General features: G+C 43.5%; 1 protein-coding gene across 1 annotated transcript; it reads right to left on the bottom strand.

Annotated features, from left to right (window-relative positions):
• Positions 1-1088: 1088 nt before the first annotated feature.
• On the bottom strand, positions 1089-14753 carry lrrc38b (leucine rich repeat containing 38b). Its single transcript, XM_056436907.1, has 2 exons — positions 14032-14753; positions 1089-4161 (listed from the first exon to the last, which is right to left on the bottom strand). Exons 1-2 carry the CDS (start codon positions 14657-14659, stop codon positions 3914-3916), a joined length of 876 nt encoding a protein of 291 aa, XP_056292882.1. The 5' UTR covers positions 14660-14753; the 3' UTR covers positions 1089-3913.
• Between the last annotated feature and the right edge of the window lie 7738 nt (positions 14754-22491).

The following is a 22491-nucleotide window of genomic DNA, read 5'->3' on the forward strand; positions in this document are numbered from 1 at the left end:
CACAAACGCGCACACATGTACACATGCATTTTTATTTATTTATTTTTATTTATTTTCTTCTTTTTCTCAATACTCTGACTTTATGATGTTTTGTCCTTTGTTTTGTCGTCCGCACTGTATCGTCATCCTCTAGGTGTCTATGTATTGTCTTTTGTCTTATAATAAAATAAGAATAAAATAATAATAAAAATAACAGAGCCTCATATAAGCTGAAGAATTTAAATATTAAAAAAGACACCAGAGGCAGCCAGAAAAAAGGAGAGGATGAGCCGGGGGATAGAAATGTGTGGCAATGAATTTTGTATGTCTGATTATCCGAATGCACGGAGCTCTTCTTTGTAAGAGATTGTCCATGAACAGGCCCGGAGGATTGTTACGCAAGAGGATGCTTTTTTAAGATTTTTTTTTTAAAAGTCTAATTTCTCCAACGTCCTGTCCAAAAATAGCGCATCCATTTGCATACCTGCAGTGTGATGATAACACGCTGAGCCGTGTGCACAGAGGAGCCTTCGCTCACTCGCTCGCCGCGACGAGACGAAATCAGTCGGCTCCGGGAAATTCTTCTTATTATTTATTATTAACCCTTGTGTTGCCTTCGGGTTATTTTGACCCGAATCAATATTACACCCTCCCCCCGCTTTAGGATTAATTTGACCCCATTCAATGTTTAATGTCGGTGTTCTTTCGGTAGTCAACAAACAAACATAAAGTGCCTCACACTTAAACTTGGAAAACAATATTAATTCTAATAATTTTCTGGAGGTTTTAATTGCTGGCGTCAAATTGAACCCAAAGGGTAAAATATGTTAGTAAATATAAAGGTAACAGGAGGGTGAAACATTGAATCAGGTCAAAATGACCCAAAGGCGGGGGGAGGGTGTAATATTGATTCGGGTCAAAATGACCCGAAGGCAACACAAGGGTTAAGTCATTATTAACACTCAGCAGTAGACATGACTTCACCGTGAGAATCCAATTTCCAATGTTACCAGCAGTATTAAACATATTCCTTCCAGCAGGTTGGTGTGTGTATGCCGACATATCACGTTCTTAATGATAAAAAAACAGAAGACAGAAAAGGATTTTATTGTATTTCTTCTATTTATTAGATTTCTTTTAACCAAACATCAATATACAGCTACACACACACACACACACACACGGTCTGTTTTGACATTTGGAGATGCATTCGGCTGCAGCCAATGACGTCGCGCTCTTCGGTCGCGTCCTCGAGATTTGAGCCATTCCGACATTTATCTGACAAAAACATACGGGAACATGGATTTTGGTATTTCAAGCAATGTCGAAGACAAACTGTTTCTCAGGGCGTCGGAAAAAAAGGGACTTTGGGGGACTGACGGAGTAAATAAAGTCTTCATTCTGAAAGGTTTTAATAGAAAAATAGACATGAATCTGAAGTTTATACTGCCGATAGCTCGACAGTGCATGCTCTAGTGTGCCGATATGTGTCACTTAATAAAATGAGCAAGAGAAAGAAGTGTCATGCGAACATATGCTTTCGGGCTAACGGCTAAGCTAACGTAACAATGTGTTCATATACAATAACTACACAGTAGTTAGAAATGATAATGATATGTATAAAAACATTTCCCCTCTGATTGCTCGACTCCCCAGATGTCCGTGGAGGAAGCAGTTTCTCATCCGGGGGGGACGGGAGAAACCACTCAAAGTAATGAACTTGCTTCCTCGAATGCTAACGAAATCAAAATGCTTTTCATAACTTCCGTTGCGAGTCCTCTACGCCCTCATTCGTTAGCTTCAGGTTATCTGTTGCCATAGGAAATATTAAATGGCGCAAATGGAAATCATTGGCATTAGTCAGTCTGTCCGTCGTTTTCTTCTAATTTAAGTTGATTTTTGTCTTCAGTTCAAACCGGCAGCCATTTTGAATTCTGGCAGATAACCAAACATCCATAAAGTTCAACTCTCACTCTGTTTATGTGACGATACACATTATGAATGGAAACAAACATTACAGTGGGGACATTTTTTGGCTCCTGTGAGATTATTGTGCTTTTATTGATGCTGGTAAATGAAAAATAACCCCAAAAATAAATATTTATTTCTTTATCGTTTCTGCAAAAAAATATAATGGACTTCATAACGCTGCATATTCAGGGTTATGAATTCTTCTTATCCGACGCAGGCATTTGGAATTCCTTTTCATCTTTTGATAACCACACATGAATTATAACTTTTTTTCTATCTTCTTGTTTGCATTTATGGGCGTGACAATTTCGCTGATTTATTCATGCCGTACAATAATGTGGGCAGCAGTATAACATAACTTAAGACCTTATGAGCGGTGTAATACTCCGGCTTTGAGCCTTCCAAATCCTAATGGAGGAAGATTTAAGCATCCAGGACGGCAAACGACGGACCGGAATCCATAATATTCAGGGCGTGGCTTTTTTAAATCTGCCGCTCTCGTGAATGCTGATGCTGTCGATACAGTCAGAGGGTTTTTTCTTTTCTTTAACGAGACTTTTCCAGGACATCAAATCTGCAGCTTTGCGACAATATCAGAAGATATTTCTTTAAAATCTAATAAACTGATTGAGAGTTAGTGACATATCAATTCTGGATTTCTTAAAGTTAATATATATATATATATGTATTCTAGAAGTGACAAACATCTTGCCCACCACCCTTGGACAGCGAATACCTATGTCTTCCATGTTAAAGGCTAAAGTAATACAGCTGGTTCTAGAAGGAAATGCTCATCTTTGGAGACCACAACTGTTTGAGTATAATATGAGTATACAAAGCGTGATTTGGCTACCGTGCTGCCTTCCCTAGCTCAACTAAAATCACAGAAGATCCACAACTAAGTCCTCGTATACAATCTCTCCCTCACCTAAAACTACTCTTTGGCGGATGAAGACAAAACCAGTCTACATAGTGTAATTAGGCCGCTTGCCAATATTAGGTTCACCATATAAAGTGCGTTATTTGACACAATATTTCTACGTAGATTCTATTTTAATATCGTAATTTAAGATTTAAGATTTTTGTATCTTCTACACAGGTAACAGTTATCAATCTAAGGATAGATACAGTACATCCTCTTGGTTTAAACGTTTTGTTTGAATGTACATTGTTTTCTTTTGTACATACATTTGTGATTATATTGCGAATATACTGCTGAAAGAACACGTAGACCCAATGGGAACTCCTCCTGCCTGCAATATATCAGCTACCTGCAGCAACACCTCACCTTTATCCCAACCCTCCTTCAAGTGGACACCTCTGCCACCGTTTATGCCAACAGTAGTGGCTTTTAATTTGAGTGAGGCTCCAAAAAAAACAAAAAAACACTGTAAATGGCAGGATATCATGGTATATAGGCAGTTAATTACTGAGGTCAAAGGTCGATATGACATCCTTTTTGTTGTTATGGGGTTACGGGTTCTTCCCCACACAGACGACTCCACCATGAAAATCCTCTAAAACTTTGACATCACTTTACAGGATTCCAATCTAACGCTAATGGAAAGCACCCCAGTCACATTATTATAATATTTTTTGGTGATAATTTTTACTCTTTAATTATAAAGATGTTAACCTCACTATGTCTACACGGGCCTACGACATTGAGCCGTGTACCGGTAGCCGTAAAAGACGACCGCCAAAAATACGATCTCTTGTATCATCATTTCGCAACTGGAGCAGGGCAAGCTCTCTAATTATTTTGGCTCATTCCTTGGGAATGTCCTTCGCTACCGTATCACATGTGAAAAGGAAACCACTGTAACCCTACCGGGGCGAGATCCTCCCCCTGAACTGTCCTGGACGTGCACCAGGGAGGCGGCGACGGCGGAGGCGGGACACCTGTCAACGCTGCCCGCGGTGTCCTCTCACAGTTTGAAGCACGTTTTTAAAACACCCCTCCTCACTCCTCACTCTCCTCCTCATCCCCCTTGGCGCCTTTACTCCAGCGCTGGAAGAAGTGGACGGTCGACGCCAGGAAGAAGCTCGTCATGATGGCCACCACGGACACGGAGATGCCCGAGAAGATGATGATGAGCAGGTCCGTGAGCGTCAGCGTGGCCTGGCACTCGCGGAAGCTGTCCTTGGAGAGCTGGCTCAGGGAGACGCGCCTGCCGTCCATGGGCAGCGAGCACTCCATGCCCTCCACACCTGCGGCGCAACAGGAAAACGAGATTAGACGGATTTACGAGACACTCGGTGGGTGACGGCAGATTTATGGAAATGTTGGATGAAATAACATCATGGAGAAGGGCAAGCACGCAGTTTATCTTATTTATTTTCAGGTGATGCGCATTGGAGACCAGATCTCTGGAGGGATTGCAGAGTGCATATTTTGCATGGTGTCCTTTTTTGTTGTTGTCCTCGAGTATTAAATTTAAAAAAACTTGATGAGAGATGTGAACTCAACACGCAATGCGTTTATTTTTTTCCTCCCGAAGAGCGGGAGCTGATTTAATAACTGTCGGGTCAAACCTTCCCTTATGAGACGGAGTTGCTCGGTGGATACAACACACACACACTCGCCGCACGACTACAGGTCAGGTGGAGGTGAAGATGAACGACGAAGAAACGACTAAAACTCAGTGACACTGTGAAGAGTATCGGAAAGAGACCAAAATAAATCATCTCACGATGAAAGTACGATCGATCAGAAAGAGCTGCTCTCCGTGTACCGGTCACTTTCAACCAGTTTTATTGTTCCGTGGACATTTTAATAATTCTTCTTCTTTTTCCTTCATCTTCTTGTTCTTCTTCCTTCTCCTTCAATTCAATTCAATTCAGTTTATTTGTATAGCCCAATTTCACAAATTACAAATTTGTCTCGGAGTGCTTTACAATCTGTACACATAGACTTCCTCTTTCTTCTTCCTCTTCTTTTCCTTTTCCTTCTTCGTCGTCTTCCTTCATCTTCTTGTTCTTCTTCTTGTTCTTCTTCCTCTCTTCCCTCTTTTTTCCTTCTTCTTCTTCCTTCATCTTCTTGTTCTCTTGTACTTCTTGTTCTTCTTCTTCCTTTATCGTCTTGTTCTTGTTCATCTTCTTCCTCACTTCTTCCTTCTTCTTCGTACTCTTCCTTCTCCTTCTTCTTCTTCGTGACTACAAATGAGATCCAGATCGGTAGATTTTTGTTAACCTCTGAGTTTTGATGTAAAGTGCTCGACAGAGACACCGATCAATGACGCCAACAGTCTCTCGTAGTTCTGCAAGAGCTCCTCACACCATCGTCCACGCAGCAGGTAATACCTTCTTGACTAGACGTATCGATGTGAATGTTCGCCAATCGGTGGGTAGAGATGAAGCCTTTGCAATGTGGGTGGCCACTCCCACCGATACTCTCATGACTTCTCCACCTTCATAGTTCATCCGGCCTGCTTGAGGAACTCTCCTGTCGTTCCAGATCCTGTCATCCTCACCTGATTGTCTCTCATTCCCTTCACCTGGTCCTCACGCCCTTCTCACCTGCCTCTGACCACCTCGTTAGTCCCTCATTCCCTTCACCTGGTCCTCACGCCCTTCTCACCTGCCTCTGACCACCTCGTTAGTCTCTCATTACCTTCACCTGGTCCTCACGCCCTTCTCACCTGCCTCTGACCACCTCGTTAGTCTCTCATTCCCTTCACCTGGTCCTCACGCCCTTCTCACCTGCCTCTGACCACCTCGTTAGTCCCTCATTCCCTTCACCTGGTCCTCACGCCCTTCTCACCTGCCTCTGACCACCTCGTTAGTCTCTCACTCCCTTCACCTGGTCCTCACGCCCTTCTCACCTGCCTCTGACCACCTCGTTAGTCCCTCACTCCCTTCACCTAGTCCTCACGCCCTTCTCACCTGCCTCTGACCACCTCGTTAGTCTCTCATTCCCTTCACCTGGTCCTCACGCACTTCTCACCTGCCTCTGACCACCTCGTTGGTCCTCACGCCCTTCTCACCTGCCTCTGACCACCTCGTTAGTCTCTCATTCCCTTCACCTGGTCCTCACACCCTTCTCACCTGCCTCTGACCACCTCGTTAGTCCCTCATTCCCTTCACCTGGTCCTCACGCCCTTCTCACCTGCCTCTGACCACCTCGTTAGTCTCTCATTCCCTTCACCTGGTCCTCACGCCCTTCTCACCTGCCTCTGACCACCTCGTTAGTCTCTCATTACCTTCACCTGGTCCTCACGCCCTTCTCACCTGCAGCTCATCCCCTCATTAGCCCCTCACTATTTAGCTCCCTCGCTTCCACTCGTCCGCTGCCAGTTTGTCTTCTTGTGTGTAAGTGCCAAGCTCTCCAGCATATTCCAAAATATTAATTCTGATCTGCCTGTTCCGACCCGGTTTTCCTGTTGAGCCGACTTAAGGTTGACCACAACAAATATGAAGCAGAACTAGTGGTTAGTTATTCTGGTGGATGAAGGAGATGATGACGGTCTTTACGGGGACGAGACACGGAGATAAGCCCCGTCCCTCGCGGAGCGTCTCAACGCTTATGGCGTGAACACGGCACATGGTCGAGCGAGTAAACTCACGCGTTTTGGGCGACGCGAAAAATCGTATTGCTTTTTGTGTGAACGCACCTTTACCCTTACAGATACTGAGCATGCACACACTTGGCTGGACATCACTTCCCAACATGCTTTGTTCTAATGCAAATGTTACAGCTTCTCTCTTTTGATTTTGTGATACTAGAAAAATACGATAATAAATAACACATTTTACATTTCTCAGAATAAATGTAAAGAGAAAGAAAAGCCTGAAGCAGCGTCGGAAGTTTTAAGTGACGGTGGATTAATAAATAATGTCCATGAGTGATGGCATTGAATTGGTTTCCGTGCTCCTCCGATTGACTCTGCAGGATTAATTAGGGTTGTAACTGAACTCTTTTTGAGCTCGATACAATTTAGTGACACTAATCCCTTTTTACAAGGTACAGATTCTCACATTTCCTAAAACATTCAATTAGAAGTCACAAGATACGCACACACACACACACACACACACACCTACACACCAAAAAGCCAATTGTGTTGGGTTTTTTTTTATCTTGCATTGAATAGACTTCAAAGTGTTCTATATTGTAGCTCCTAGTCTGTATGTCTGTGCCTGAGATGAATGGATTATTTCCATATTCACGGTCAGAGATCGCCTCCGAGATGTGGCCTTGGAGACGGTCCTGTCTGGTCTGGCTTACAGTAGACGCGTCATGTATTGGAATGCAATCACCCATTTGATGGGGCCTTTCCACCGCCGCCTTTAAGAACTCACATTACACAATACACACACAGGCTCGTTACACTGCCGGACAAAGGGAGGATTACTTGGAACAGCCGTGCTATTTGTCCCGAAGTGGAATCTTCTGGAAGCAGCACCGCGATTACAGTTTCTCGGTATTGCATCTCGTCGGTTGAGTCCGTGTGCACATCTGTCGGCGTCCGGACTCAACGTCATGTGACCTCCGACCGTGGGCGACACAAATCAGTATCCGGGGTCAGCGTGATATTTCTTTGCCATTATATCTGCCATTACCATAATTCAGAATGTCAACAAATCGGCAGCATCCATTATTCTACAATCAATTCAGATGATTAAAAATTTAGGGTTTTTTTGTTTGCTGGATTCACTAATTAACAAATCGCTGCAAAAAATGTCCCACAGCAGAATGACATTGACCTTGTGTTGACCCAGTGGTTCTCAAACTGTCACGCCCCACTTTGGGAGGAAGAACAATGTTCACGTCCCACCACCAACAAAATGGTCTTTGCTCAATTTTTATCGACATATCTTTTTGTGACTCCTCCGCCCGTGCTTATTCAACATCTACACGAAGGTTCAGGCATTTGAACATGTATTTATCAATGACTTCGTTCTATGTACGTGTATTTTGTAATATGTGAAGTTCTCAAAAGGTCTTTCTGTATTTCCTCCTGTAATACCACTGCGCCCCACTAGAGTGTGAGAACCACTGTGTTAACCACAAGGCTAACGAGCTGCTTCTGTATCATAATGTGCTCCTGAATGCAAATAAAGGGCAGTTCGGTTAGTTTTCCCATCCTGACAGTGCTGTGAGAAATAAGAGTAACCAGACTGAATGTTTTTTGCTAAAAAAGTACATTCACTACCCATAAACAGGCTGGTTCTTGGTGTGCAGCCACCTCTTTTTAATATTGTCAGGTGTTTACACTCAAATGTGGAGCTTCTCCAGGTCTTCACATCACCGGCTGTTTAACTCAGCGTACGATTTCTGTCTTTACAACTATCTATGAGGCAGTGTGGTAGAGACGCTAACTCACCCGTCACTTTATTTGTTGCCTATTTGATTAAATAAATGTGTTCTGTGGATGGAATGAGAGCTGCAGACTCATCTGTGAGATTTGATGTCCGAGGATTATATGAATGCGTCAAATGCATGTTCTTCGAGATTTTCCCTTCAGAAAAATCTATAATGAAAGCTGTTGAGATTAATTTAGACCTCGTCACGCTCTACCGTGGCAGAGAGAAAACACGACGCATAAACAGTCACTTCTAAAAAAACATTAAAAAAGATAAAAATTCTGATAATAAAAGCCCACTGGATAAAAAAATTATAATTTTGAAATATTAATTATACTATATTATTATAATTAAATCATGTAACACAAATCAAGCCCTCGCACTCTCAGGTATGCCGGCCCACGCAGCGATGTTACACTCCTGGCAAGGGGCAGTTGACGGATCACTTTTGAGGATTACAGCCCCGCGGGGGGGGGGGGGGGGAGGGGGGCTATCTGCTGTCTCCGCGGTCATGGATCGACCTCGCCGTGACAGTTTGATATCGGAGGCTCGGAGCCTCCCTCAACGCCACGCGCCGTCCGTCCAGATTGATCTCCGCACCGCCGACGCACCGACCTCACGTCGGCGGACTCCCGCGAGTCTTCCCTTGTTCCCAAAACCACGAGACACAGTCGCGATAATGACTCGCGGAGGCGTGTCCTCTCTCAGACCGGATGTGCCACTCAAGTCCAAAGCGATGGAGAATAATTATTCCATTTGCGATGGCGGGGGAAGGAAGGACGAGTCTCGAGGGGGAACACGACGTGAGATTCATACGAGAGGAGGGCAAGAGTATCGGAGAATGAACGACGGGCATCCATCCGCGTGACAGCGGGGGGGGGGGGGGGGGGAATCATTCAGGAGGGAATTCCTTCTCGCTGACATCACCTGCGCTCTCAACGCCTCGCGGCTCAGGCGACGCGTCCACAATGAGCTACTTCACAAACACGAGACGCGGCGGTTGAAACGGCGGAGGAGAAGAAACGTGAAGGAAAACGCTGAATATCCACGTCGGGCTTCACCTCCGAGAGACGAGTCTCCGTCACGTGGGATAAAGCCCCGCTGGCTTCTCACCTTTTTCTTAAAAACATTTCCTGACACCGTCACGTCCATCCCTCTCTGCTTCTGTGCACGCGGCAGCCGAGTCTATCACACCGTGTAAATGCGTCCACTCGCTCTCACACATCCCGACTTTAAATAAACTAAGCAAACTAGGCCGAGATAAAAAAAAGAATAAGCCAGTCGGCCTGCAGTTAATGCGGCAGATTGTTTTTCTTTCTCATCACACGCTCATAAAGATATATATATATATATATATATATACACTACCGTTCAAAAGTTTGGGGTCACTGAGAAATGTCTTTATTTTTCAAAGAAAAGCACTGTTTTTTCAATAAAGATAACATTAATCAAAAATACACTCTCTACATTGTTAATGTGGTAAATGACTATTCTAGGTGGAAACGTCTGGTTTCTAATGAAATATCTCCATAGGTGTATAGAGGCCCATTTCCATCAACGATCACTCCAGTGTTCTAATGGTACATTGTGTTTGCTAATCGCCTTAGAAGACAAATATCTGATTCGAAAACCCTTGTGCAATTATGTTAGCACAGCTGAAAACAGTTATACTGGTGATATAAGCTATACAACTGGCCTTCCTTTGAGCTTGAAGTTTGAAGAACAAAATTAATACTTCAAATATTAATCATTATTTCTAACCTTGTCAATGTCTTGACTATATTTTCTATTCAATTTTCAATTCATTTGATAAATAAAAGTGAGTTTTCATGGAAGACACGAAATTGTCTGGATGACCCCAAACTTTTGAACGGTAGTGTATATATATATATATATATATATATATATATATATAAGGAATGCCGCGACTTGATCGAGCCGGAGTCAAATCAGACTTTGACCCCCGTCACACGGAAACCACGACGGGCTTTGGGTTCTCTCGTTTAGGGAGTTGGGGGGGGGGGGGGGGGGTCTGGCTCCAATTACCCCGAACCAGTGTGGTGGTAGAGCCGTGTCTCTTTAAATTATACATGGCCTTTGTTCATCCTTAACCCAGGAGCACCAGAGACCGCGGCGGATCATGTTTACACTCGTCGCCCCGATCGAAACATTCATGATTCATGATTGGTGGTTTTAAAGAAGCAACATATGTTGTGTGTGTGTGTGTGTGTGTGTGTGTGTGTGTGTGTGTGTGTGTGTGTGTGTGTGTGTGTGTGTGTGTGTGTGTGTGTGTGTGTGTGTGTGTGTGTGTGTGTGTCTTGGAATCCTTCGCAGCTCAAAATAAAATGTGTTACTATCCAGAGTCCAGAATTCTTAATGGAGTTTTTTTTTCTTTTCCGCCCACTCCTCGCGCCGACCCGCAGTAATCAAACTTAGGCAAACGGGAGAGTCGGAGCGCCGCTCTGAGTACCTGGAATCACACGGGGGAAATCAGGAGGTGAGAAATGGAAAGGGAATTGGGGTTTACAGCGGCCGGGTTATGCAGGCCGAGGATATGCATCTCTAAAATAGCGGTATGCAGTTATGTCTGTGTTTTATTGACTATTTTTTTTAATGAGTTTCAGACGATGTTTTACTGGAAGGTTCTGACGACAACGCTGTGATGCCGATGAGAGGCTGTGATGCAGTTTAAATGGTGATAGTGAAGAGCGTCTCTGTCACACTGTGTCCTAAATACCTTCGACAGGCTAATGTTCTATTGTGTGATTGTATTAAATATGTATAATTCACCTGTGTTGCAAAGAGTGAATACATCAATGTAGTTTTGATAAAAACTGACGTAAGACATAAAATGCTGTTTAAAAAAAAAAGATTTTAAATTGCTTTTGGAGTTCATAACTATTATATTACATTTAATCCTTAGTTTTTATGTTCTTTTAACAGGCGTCCAAATATCAGCATCCAGAATAACGTCAGCCGGGATACATCTTCCTCCATGGTTTTTCACTGTATATTAAAAATGCTATTTTTTCCGGCACGGACGATTATTTTATTGTACGATGAGGATGCAACACACACACACACACACACGTGAGTAATTCCGTGTTTCTCTAATTGATTTCCTCCATGATGAACGACATATTAAGTTGAAGCACCCACACTCATAACGCTGATTGATACATATAAAAAAAGGCTCATCTCGTCAACCCCCATCCACTAATGAGAGTCCATCTGTTATTACGTAACGGCGTTCCAGAGGAAAAGGTCACCGCTATGGAGCGCTCGGTCATTATGCTGATGAGGTCCGGCAGTTCGATGCCCCGCATGTGCGAGCCGGGCTGCGTTTTTGTAATCATCCGCGCTCCTTTGTGTCTATTTAACTGCAACAATAACGTGGTAAAATGTTCCCGCAGCAGTCACAAGACTTCTTATTTTAAAAATAATAATTTTGTCTCAAACTCGACAGATTGTCCCAAACAATGTAAAAGCTGCACGCACAAGAAAACGGAGAGCGTCGTCATATGGTCTCGGCTTTTTTTGCTGTTGCCCTTCAAAATAAGAGCTCAACATTGAGCATGAAGAGGCTCATTGCAGCCGCGAATACTAATAAAACTTGACACACATATTTGCACTCATTTAAATGTGTCCAGGTTGCACGTTATTGTTTTGAAAATGCCAAATATTGGAACTTTTTTTGTACAAATAGCAACTATACTCAATTTAAAAAAAAAAAAAGTGTTTTCGAGGATTCTTTTCAGGTTGGATGTGATGTTTTTGTCACAGAACTAATTTGCATCCGAAGAGAAGAATAATCACTCCTCCGTTAGCTAAGATGTCATGTGTCATCCAATCCCCCAGCATGCTCAGCACCACAAATTACATCCCAGACACCTTTTTAATTAATGGCCAACGAATACAATAACACCCGAGACAAAACATGGACTACTTAAAACGTCCCATACACTCCAGGAGTCCCGTGTGTGTGTGTGTGTGTGTGTGTGTGTGTGTGTGTGTGTGTGTGTGTGTGTGTGTGTGTGTGTGTGTGTGTGTGTGTGTGTGTGTGTGTGTGGACTCGTCTCTGGGGTCGTAAAGCAAACACTCGCTGATGGGGATGTGAGAGCTGCACATGAAGTGTGATGCGCATTACTGTCTCCATTTGGGTGTATATGTGATGGCCGGGGCCAGTTGGCAGCCACTTCTTCTTCTTCTTCTTCTTCTTCTTCTTCGATGTTGACGTCTGACCCCCGGGCGCCGCTGACGCAATTAATTATGCCGTGCAGTTGGATGACACTTAGAACCTGTGATTAATGCCTGTAACTCGGGGGGGAATTGGGTGTTCCTGCCAGTTCGCTCTACTTCGCGGGCTCCAGCTCGTCTGCAGGAACGATAGCGCAGAACTCCACGACCCGAATGTAGCACGTTCACTTTGAGCAGTCAGCAGTTTAAAAGGGAGTTGAAGAAATGAAAACTTTTGCAGCGCAGAAGCAGATTTAAATGAGCAAACTGAAAAATGTGTTGCGTAACGACACTGTAAAGGTCGCGTTTAAACCACCGCTCTTCGTCTGTGCAGGTCAACATCGAGCCGCCGCGGAACGGCGACAGATGTAAACGTTCCCGCTCCTCACCTGTGCACCTTTACACACCCGAACATGTTTATAAAAAGTTCTGATAACGGCCCGACCTGCTGGTCACGTGTGGCCGAACCGTCACATCTGTTTATGTCCCCTCCTCATATGAGATAACTGTCTTTTTTGTATAAGGGTAATAACATAGTAATAAACATATGTCTGACCTTCAGTAAAGTCACATATGGTTTTCTCCTGATCAAAACATTATGATGTGGGAGTTTCTCCTGATCCAATGTGAGGTCAAAGGTCAGGGATGTCATATGTGTACAGATTGTAAAGAAAATTTGTAATTTGTGATATTGGACTAGACAAAATAAACTGAACTGAATTGAATGAATTGCTTGTGACCGGTGTATGAGAGCACAGATTGTGATGTTTTGTGTTTAAGAAAAATCTTGGATCCTTTTAGAATCCGGTAGTTTGGGATGTTGAGACCAATCAGCTGCGTGTGAGCAGATCTCCCCCCCAGGAAGAGACTTCTAAAGGGACTCGGCCTCCTTTTAGTCTCGGATACGCACACACACACACACACACACACACACAACCGCGCCAAAACTTCAGCCCCGTGTTATCTAACTCGAGCCTCCGGGTCCGAATCACAGAGAGACGGAGTCTTTAGAACGTGGATGGAGCGGTGAAGGTGAAGCGGTTGGATTTTAATTTGGCGTTGGAGGAAAAATAATTGATATAATTGTTGAACTGCAGCACAAATGTCACAAAGGTATTACATAAACAACCTATTGCATGAAAATGAGGCGGCGCGTCGATCGATACCACGCAGCGTAGAGGTCGATGTTGGTATGCCCGGTGTCACGTGGAGCTGGAAATCCTAATGTGAGTCCATTTGTTTGCCTTTTTTCTCCAGATTTGAAGAAGTGTCTTGCTCTGTATTTAAAAAAAGTAGAATTTTCTTTTTTAAAGCATCCTCTCACTTTCAAACCAGTGGGATTGTCTCATATTAGAAAGTCTCGCACACTATATATGAAGGGAGTGGAGAGGGAGGGCGATGGCGGGGCTTCCCTCTCTACAGGGAAAGCATAAATAGACCGTAGCAGTGTTTATAACAGTGTAATAAAGTATCTACAATCATACCGTCGTATGTTACGCATTACTTGAGCTCACGTGCTTCTCAGCTGCTGCCGCTTACCGTTGGGAAGCTTGAGGCTGTTCTCCATCAGCCACGAGAACAGGTTGGCAAAGTTGCAGTTGCACACCCACGGGTTGCCCTCCAGCCTCACCGCCCGCAGCGAGGGCAGCTGACTCAGTGCCCCCACCTGTAGCGTGGACAGCGCGTTGCGCTCCAGCTCCAGCTCTCGCAGAGACGTGAGGCCGAGGAAGGCGTCCTCGCTCACCTCGCTCAGGTACGGGTTGTTGCCCAGCCGCAGCTTGATGAGGCTCCGAGACTCCCCGAAGGTCCCCTTGGGGATTTCCGTCAGGTTGTTGCTCCCCAGGTCCAGGAAGACCAGCCTGGAGGCGGTGCTGAGGGTCCCCGGTTCGATGTGGGAGAGGGAGTTGTTCCGCAGGTCCAGGTAGACCAAGTCGCTGTACAGGACCAGGAAGTCCGAGGGGATGCGGGGTATCCAGTTGTCGGCCAGCAACAGCCGGCGCACGTCCAAGGGGATCTGATTGGGCAGCCGGGTCAGCCCCCGGCCGCGGCAGTCCACGGTGTGAGGGTCCGGGCACATGCAGTTCGCCGGGCAGTTCTGCCCCCGGGTCCGCGAGACGGAGGACAGCACGACGAGGGTGAGTTGGAGCCAGCGGACACGTGGCAACATGGTCGAGGGGGTGGAATGAGTTGAGGGGGAAGGAGGCTTCGGGGTAAGGGCGGATAGGAGAGGGTGGGGGGAGGAGAGAGGGTCAGAGGGCAGGAGATCAGGACGAGGGAGGGGGAGGGGAAAGCGAAGAGGGGGCGGACGGGGGTCAATCCTCGCCGAGCAACACCCCGCCGCGGAGATGGAGATCTGGAAAGGGGCGAGGGAGCAGCGAGGGAGGAGGAGGAGGAACCGTTATCCGAGAGGTCACTAGCGACGGGGGCTGAGAGGGAGAGAGAGAGGGAGGCGGCGAAGCGGGAGGGAGAGCGAGGAAGACGAGGAGGAGGAGGAGGAGGGGGGGGGCTAGAGAGAGAGAGAGGGAGGTAAACGGACGCGAGCGGCGAGACCCGGGAGCGACGAGAATACGAGGGGGGGGGTGTAGGAGGGGGCTCCGTCCGCCACACTAGCCCGCGGCGACAGACGAAGACGACGAGGTCTCCGACACAAAGGGACGCGCCGCGCCGCGACTCAAGCATGGCAGGCGAAGAGCAACATCATCATCATCATCGCGTCCCTCCATCGGTCCCCGGCTCCATGTGCAGCAACGCCTGGCGGTCTGAAACGAGAGAGAGAGGGAGAGAGAGGCTCACGGACCATCGCTCACGTTGGAAGGTTGTCCTCCTCCCCCCCACCCTTTATTACTCCCTCTCTACCTCCCCGGTGTCCCGCCACATGCCGTGCGAGTCGCTCCGTCCGTATGGAGGCGGTGTCGCCGCGCAGAGGGGAGAAGCGGCGACCTCGTGGATGCGGAGCGCGGTGCTGCTGAGCGCCACGCGGCCACGCCAGTCCAAACGAATGCACCCTCCGAGCGCACCGCGGTTGTGTCTCTCTCTCTCCCCCCCCCCCTCTCCCTCTCCCCCTCCTCTCCTTATTTTTTTTTTTTTACCAGGGAGGCGTGCCTGAGCCACGCTGTCAACATGTGATGTCACTTCCCCCTCAGCGCGATGAGGAGGAGTGACGACGGGTTGTGACGGGAAACATCTGAGAGGCGGAAGACGTTCATGATGCTGTATCTCTTTAAAAAAAACAAAAATAAGCATTTAAAAATATATATGATCTTTATTTAAAAATGGACCATGTACACATGCATTATTATTTATTTCTTTTTTTCAATACTCTGACTTCATGATGTTTTCTCCACTTTTTCGTCCTCTAGGTGTTATACGTCTATGTATTGTCTTTTGTCTCATAATAATACAAAATTAATAAAAATAACTTGTATTTTACGTGTGATCAGAGAATAAATCCTCCCGTTGGAAAGTAGAGAAAGAAAAAAAAGGAAAAAAGAAGAAAAAAAGGGAAAAGAAGAAGAAGAAAAAGGGAACCTATGCAGTTATGACGTAACGTCACCATGTGACGCTCTGGACCAGATCGTAGCTACACAGCTAATTTGCATCTGTAGTCCCTTGACAGACCATAATAAAAACAAAACAACAACAAACAGCACAGGATGAGACGCACTACAACAGTATATAAGAAGAACACAAAATACACATGCATTTGTACTCCATTCCCCTGCCTGGTTAGTGGACAGCAGCTGGAGGAGCTTCATCAGAGTCTTCAGGTAACTGGTAGATATGCACCATTATGTGATCCCCGTGCGTCTATTTCCTCTCTGTGAATCCAGCAGCAGCACCGTGAGGTTCGGTGCGGGGTAACGACGCCATAACGGATCACTGCTCTTTAAATTAATTGATCTGCATTCTCTCCATTCATGTATTTTCATGACCCGAATGCGTTAAAGAGTAATAAAACGGCGGCTCAATTAGACACAAAGCGTAATGGACGATTAACTCGGAGAGTGCGGATTGACTTATCCCAGATGGGATTTGCTCCAACGAGTAAATGCAATTAGACCCGAGGTTGTCGCATGGGGGAGTGGTTGGGGGGGGGGGGGGGGGGGCTTAGACCTGTGAAGACGAGGTGCGGGACATTTCCGAGAAAACATCCGTGCTGCCGTGGTGGAAGGTGACATGATTCAGGAAGGCAAATTTAATGCATTAAAAAAAACTAGTTTTTGCATACACAACACACACACACACACACATTCAATTCAATTCAATTCAGTTTATTTGTATAGCCCAATTTCACAAATTACAAATTTGTCTCGGAGTGCTTTACAATCTGTACACATAGACATCCCTGCCCCAAAACCTCACATCGGACCAGGAAAAACTCCCAAATAACCCTTCAGGGGGAAAAAAAGGGAAGAAAAGGGAAAAGGGAAGAAACCTGGAGGAGAGCAACAGAGGAGGATCCCTCTCCTAGGATGGACAGATGCAATAGATGTAATGTGTACAGAAGGACAGATTTAGAGTTTAAAATACATTCAATGAATATGACAGAGTGTATGAATAGTTCATAGTAGGCATATTCCACGATGGAGACCTCCACGATCCATCAGGCAGATGGCGGTGGGGAGGAGGGCGGAGTCTCAACAGGACAGTGGCGTAGTCATGAGCAGGAATTCCACGACCCAGACGATCCATCAGGCAGATAGATTTATGTTGCCCTCATGGGTCCGATGACCCCATGAGACGTAAAGTCAAACTTTTTCGGGAGAAAGCAGAGTTAGTAACGTGTGATTGAGAGATGAAAATTCATCCTTAAGGAGAGAAAAAACACACACACACATCTTTTATTGTTTTTTGAGATATGCACATGCAAAGGAAAAGATGTACACATTGTACGTACACAATGGTACTCAGACAAAAACATAAAAATAACAAGTAAAAAAAAAATTATATATATATAAAAATGAAAATATATATAAACACAGGTGTACATGCAAAAACCTGCATACTTATTGACATATACTTGCATACCCTAGTACACACGCATACATAAATGTACCCCACTCCCACTGTTCGCGACACCCACCCCCCACCCCCCTAATACATATAGAAGGGAATGTAGTATATTATGTTACAATTATATGACAATTATACATATTGTTGAATGTTGCTTAAAGCCGTGGACCAGGATAAGACGGTTCTTTCACACACGTGGATGAAGCCGATTGCACCCGCAGCTCGTGAGGACCGGGCAGATGGAAACAACATCTAACTCGCCTCATCACAGGTGATCTAATAATACCCCTCCTCCCTCGGGGCGTCCGCCGGAGTGGGAGGAGTCTGCGGCTTCTTGTGATGTTGACGTTGTACCGCGTGGAGGAGAGTGGCTCTCTAATCAGTCAGCATCGATCACCTAAAACAACACTAAGACTCTTCTATTGTTTACCTGCAAACACAGAGTACATCCCACTGGTATCATTTCATTTAGTGTATTGAATATGTTCTGCCTCATGGACGTTTTGACGATTTAAAAAAAAAGTTTAAAACATCCTTTTTTATGCAGTTTTACGCACAAAGAACGACGCAGATGACGTCTGGATAATTGTGCTTGATTTGCCGACTCTTACTTCATAAAAATAATATATTATAGTTAGATAAATCAACTTTTTTTCTGTGGCTGGCAAAGAACTGTGTATTTATTTTATTTATTTATTTTATTTTATTTATTTTATTTATTTTATTCATTTTATTTATTTATTTTATTTATTTTATTTATTTTATTTATTTCATTTATTTCATTTATTTATTTCATTTATTTTATTTTATTTATTTTATTTTATTTATTTTATTTATTTTATTTATTTTATTTATTTTATTTATTTTATTTATTTTATTTATTTTATTTTATTTTATTTATTTATTGTATTTATTTCATCATTTTTATTTTTATTTTTATTTTTTTTATTTTTTTATTTTATTTTATTTTATTTTGTATCAACAACATTATAGTTTGTTATTGACACAATCATAAATGTTTACATAATGCTAATAAATGCTAAATAGAGGGGGGGGGGGCATCATGAAGTGTTACCATTTGTTTCTTCGAAACCTTTTTCTTTTATTGATGACACTATAAAAATATGTCCAGCATGTATTGTTGTCTTCAATCAATGTGATGAATGTTTGCCGTGCATACGCACCACTTATTAATTCAGACACGCAATTCCACACCTGCCCACCAGGCGTCACGACTTTGTTTCCCGCCTTCAGTCACCTGACCCGCGGACGCTGCTCCTCGCACAGCCACATTGTGTTCTCCCCGCTCTAATTACCATCACGCCTCCTCGTTATGACGCCCTCCCGATTAATCTGTCTGCTTCAGACTCCTTTATGGTGCTCGGTGCTGCCCAGCAGACCGAGTAAACACACCTGTTCCGCCTCCTGAGTCTGCTTCTGGGTACCAGATCTGTGATCCACTGTTACGACACTGTAATAAGAGATGTCCATCCGACACCCTCACTGCAGCGGAGTCACGCAGATGTAAACAAAGGTGTGTTTTAAACGGCACGGCAACATAAATCATTGTTTTTAGAGCAACTGTCTCTTGAATGAAATAAAGGACACAAAGGTGGGGATGCAAAAAGAGCAGTTCAGGTAATTTGTCATTCAGCCGTAGAGTACTTTTTTTTTTTTAAATCCTTGTTGTATTTTTAACTCAAAGCTGCGAGGCCAGAACAGGAAAATATCTTCTTGTAAATTTCCTCTGCCCTGTTTCTGTCATCTGATTTCCGGCTAAGCAGCTCGGATGAAATGGACTTAGAGATGCTTAAAAATGGAGATGCCTAACATTGAAATGCAACTAGAGCACCGCCACTGGCGCATGTGATGGCCACTCTGTTGCTGAGGGTAGTCATGCAGATGTTGTTGAATTAGATAATTTACTAAAGCAATATGTAAATTAGGATTTACTAATATACCATAACTTCATACATGTTGTTATAGAATGTGTGTTATTGTTTAATAATTTACAATATTGTTTGGTAAGTGTCTGTGTATTATTGTTTAATGCATTGCTGTAACACACTGGTGAAGACGAATCTCTTTGTGTTCCAAGAACACAGATCAGTGGCAGAAAAGGAACTCCCGGCATGAAGAGAGCCCCTGAAGGAAACCACATTCCTGCAGTGAACCGCATGGCAGAGGTGGCAAATGGTGATGATGACATCATGTGGATATGCAAATCTACCAACAGCCAGACGGCCAATGAGCGAATGGGAAAGATGTTACCAAGACAATGTATCCACGTGGGATATTTCCTGGGGCCGGGACGCCCGGGAAATATAAAATGAACTTTCGGAGGCTGCGAGAGACTTCTTTTAGGTGAAGCAAGAGACAGCTAACTACAATTGGTTTAGCCAGGAGTGGTCTGTGGATTGTGAAGCCTTAGAATTTATACTCTGTATCTGAACAGTTATTATCAACGATTGATAATACTTTTTATTAAATACATTTTATTATAACTTTTCGACTCCGGACATTTTCTTCGGTTCAGCACCAGGGGATTTCTGAATACTTAACAATGTCCAAGCCCCAAATCTGTCAGCGTAAAAAGCCCTAAGAAAAAAAGTCTTTGCACGAGGCAGTAAACCTTTTAGTCTGCCGGCTCGTCATCCAGGCTTCTCAGACCTGCACTCATAAACACTCAGGAAACACATAGCGAAAAAAACATTGCACATTCTTAATCGTGACTTTTTGCACGTGCCATTTGAATCAGAGCAGAATTAATTATTTCAGGAAGACTTGTTTCATTATTATTTAGCCATTATTTTTCACACTTACATGTTTTTAAAGGATTTTATGGATATGGCCCATCGTTGTGGCATCACATGTGGGCATAGCATTGGTACGCACATTGGGATTGGTGGAAAGGTTCCACATAGCTTTATAAAGTATAACAATAGTTGATAATCCTGAATATATTCATGGTTAATGAGTATTTACCACTAAAACAAGCACAGAGTTCGTTATTTGATTGTTTCAAACATTTACATTTTTTTAAAGGTTTTCTAGAATATCTCAAGAACATTGAATCATGAAGAACATTGAATCATAAAGAACATTGAATCATGAACAACATTGAATCATGAAGAACATTAAAGCATGAAGAACATTGAAGTGTAAAGTACATCGAATCTTGAAGAACATTGAATCTTCAAGCTGGTGAAGAACATTGGGTCATGACGAACAATGAATCTTGAAGCCATTGAGGAACATTGAATTATGAAGAACATTGAATCATGAAACCATTGAAGAACATTGAATCTTGAAGCCATTGAAGAACATTGAATTATGACGAACATTGAATCTTGAAGAACATTGAATCATGAAGCCATTGAGGAACATTGAATTATGAAGAACATTGAATCATGAAACCATTGAAGATCATTGAATCTTGAAGCCATTGAAGAACATTGAATTATGAAGAACATTGAATCTTGAAGAACATTGAATCTTGAAGCCATTGAAGAGCATTGAATTATGAAGAACATTGAATCATGAAGCCATTGAGGAACATTGAATCTTGAAGAGCATTGAATCTTGAAGCCATTGAAGAACATTGAATCATGAAGAACATTGAATCTTGAAGCCATTGAGGAACATTGAATCTTGAAGCCATTGAAGAACATTGAATCTTGAAGCCATTAAAGAACATTGGATCATGAAGAACATTGAATCTTCAAGCTGGTGAAGAACATTGGGTCATGAAGAACATTGAATAATGAATCCATTGAAGACCATTGAATCATGAAGAACATTGAATCTTGAAGCATTGAAGAACATTGAATCTTGAAGCCATTGAAGAACATTGAATTATGAAGAACATTGAATCTTGAAGAACATTGAATCTTGAAGCCATTGAAGAACATTGAATTATGAAGAACATTGAATCATGAAACCATTGAGGAACATTGAATCTTGAAGAACATTGAATAATGAATCCATTGAAGAACATTGGATCATGAAGAACATTGAATCATGAAACCATTGAGGAACATTGAATCTTGAAGAACATTGAATAATGAATCCATTGAAGAACATTGGATCATGAAGAACATTGAATCTTGAAGCCATTGAAGAACATTGAATCATGAAGCCATTGAAGAACAGGGTGAACTGCTTCCTGTTCCATCCTGATTTTACACATGTGGCCCCAATGTGTCCAGAGATGGGAAGACAAAACTGAGGGAAAACAAGGAATCATCAATCTTGAACGCCAGGGGGAAACCACTTCACACCACCAGAGGAACAGACAGAGTATTTCTCTCAACAGGCACTTGCACAAATAGATTTTTCTAGTCTTTGCAGCGTCGTTATGTCACCGAAGTGTTAAAGGAGCGTACATGTGCAATGAGGCGGAAACAAGCCAGTGCTTGATGGTTTAGTCACCTAGGGACGCAGCATCAGTCCAGGTTTACCCAACTCATGTGTCCCCGGGTTATAAACTGGGTTCAGCAGCAATCAGAGGAGCCAGAGACTTGCTGCTTTATTTATTACTAAAACATAATTCACCATTACATTCTTTTAAACACGATTTTCTATCTTATCCAAATTACTTTTATGCGGCGGAGAAATGGAGAGTAGGTTTTAGACAGTGTGAGTTCATAGATACATGCAGGACACATCCAATAAACAGGAATAAATTACCCAAAAATGCAGTTTTAATACAGATGTATCAACACGTTAGCAGTCCAGACACATTGGAATTGTTTTGCAGGGCTCTCCGAGTCAACAGAGGTACAAACACACTATCAAAATAAGAAAAAATATAAAAAACACACTGTACATAAGGTGGTAGACTGTACAGTATTAAGTACAGTTTTAAAAAACAGGTTATCAACATAAAAAGGAAAGGGCAGAGGTTAATAAATAGATGAATAGGCTAGTGCTGAGGGCTGTTCTTAGCTTGTGAAAAGAAAGAGGGGAAAGAGGACAGTTATATGG

Source organism: Pseudoliparis swirei, chromosome 18, assembly GCF_029220125.1.
Source record: "Pseudoliparis swirei isolate HS2019 ecotype Mariana Trench chromosome 18, NWPU_hadal_v1, whole genome shotgun sequence".
NCBI classification, from domain to species: domain Eukaryota; kingdom Metazoa; phylum Chordata; class Actinopteri; order Perciformes; family Liparidae; genus Pseudoliparis; species Pseudoliparis swirei.

What these genes read in the sequence shown, in the direction of transcription:
- lrrc38b (XM_056436907.1), bottom strand. Translation starts at nt 14,659, where the DNA reads ATGTTGCCACGTGTCCGCTGGCTCCAACTCACCCTCGTCGTGCTGTCC. An exon ending in CAGCCTCAAGCTTCCCAACG is followed by an intron (nt 4,162 to 14,031) that starts GTAAGCGGCAGC and finishes GTTGCGCCGCAG; the next exon opens with GTGTGGAGGGCATGGAGTGC.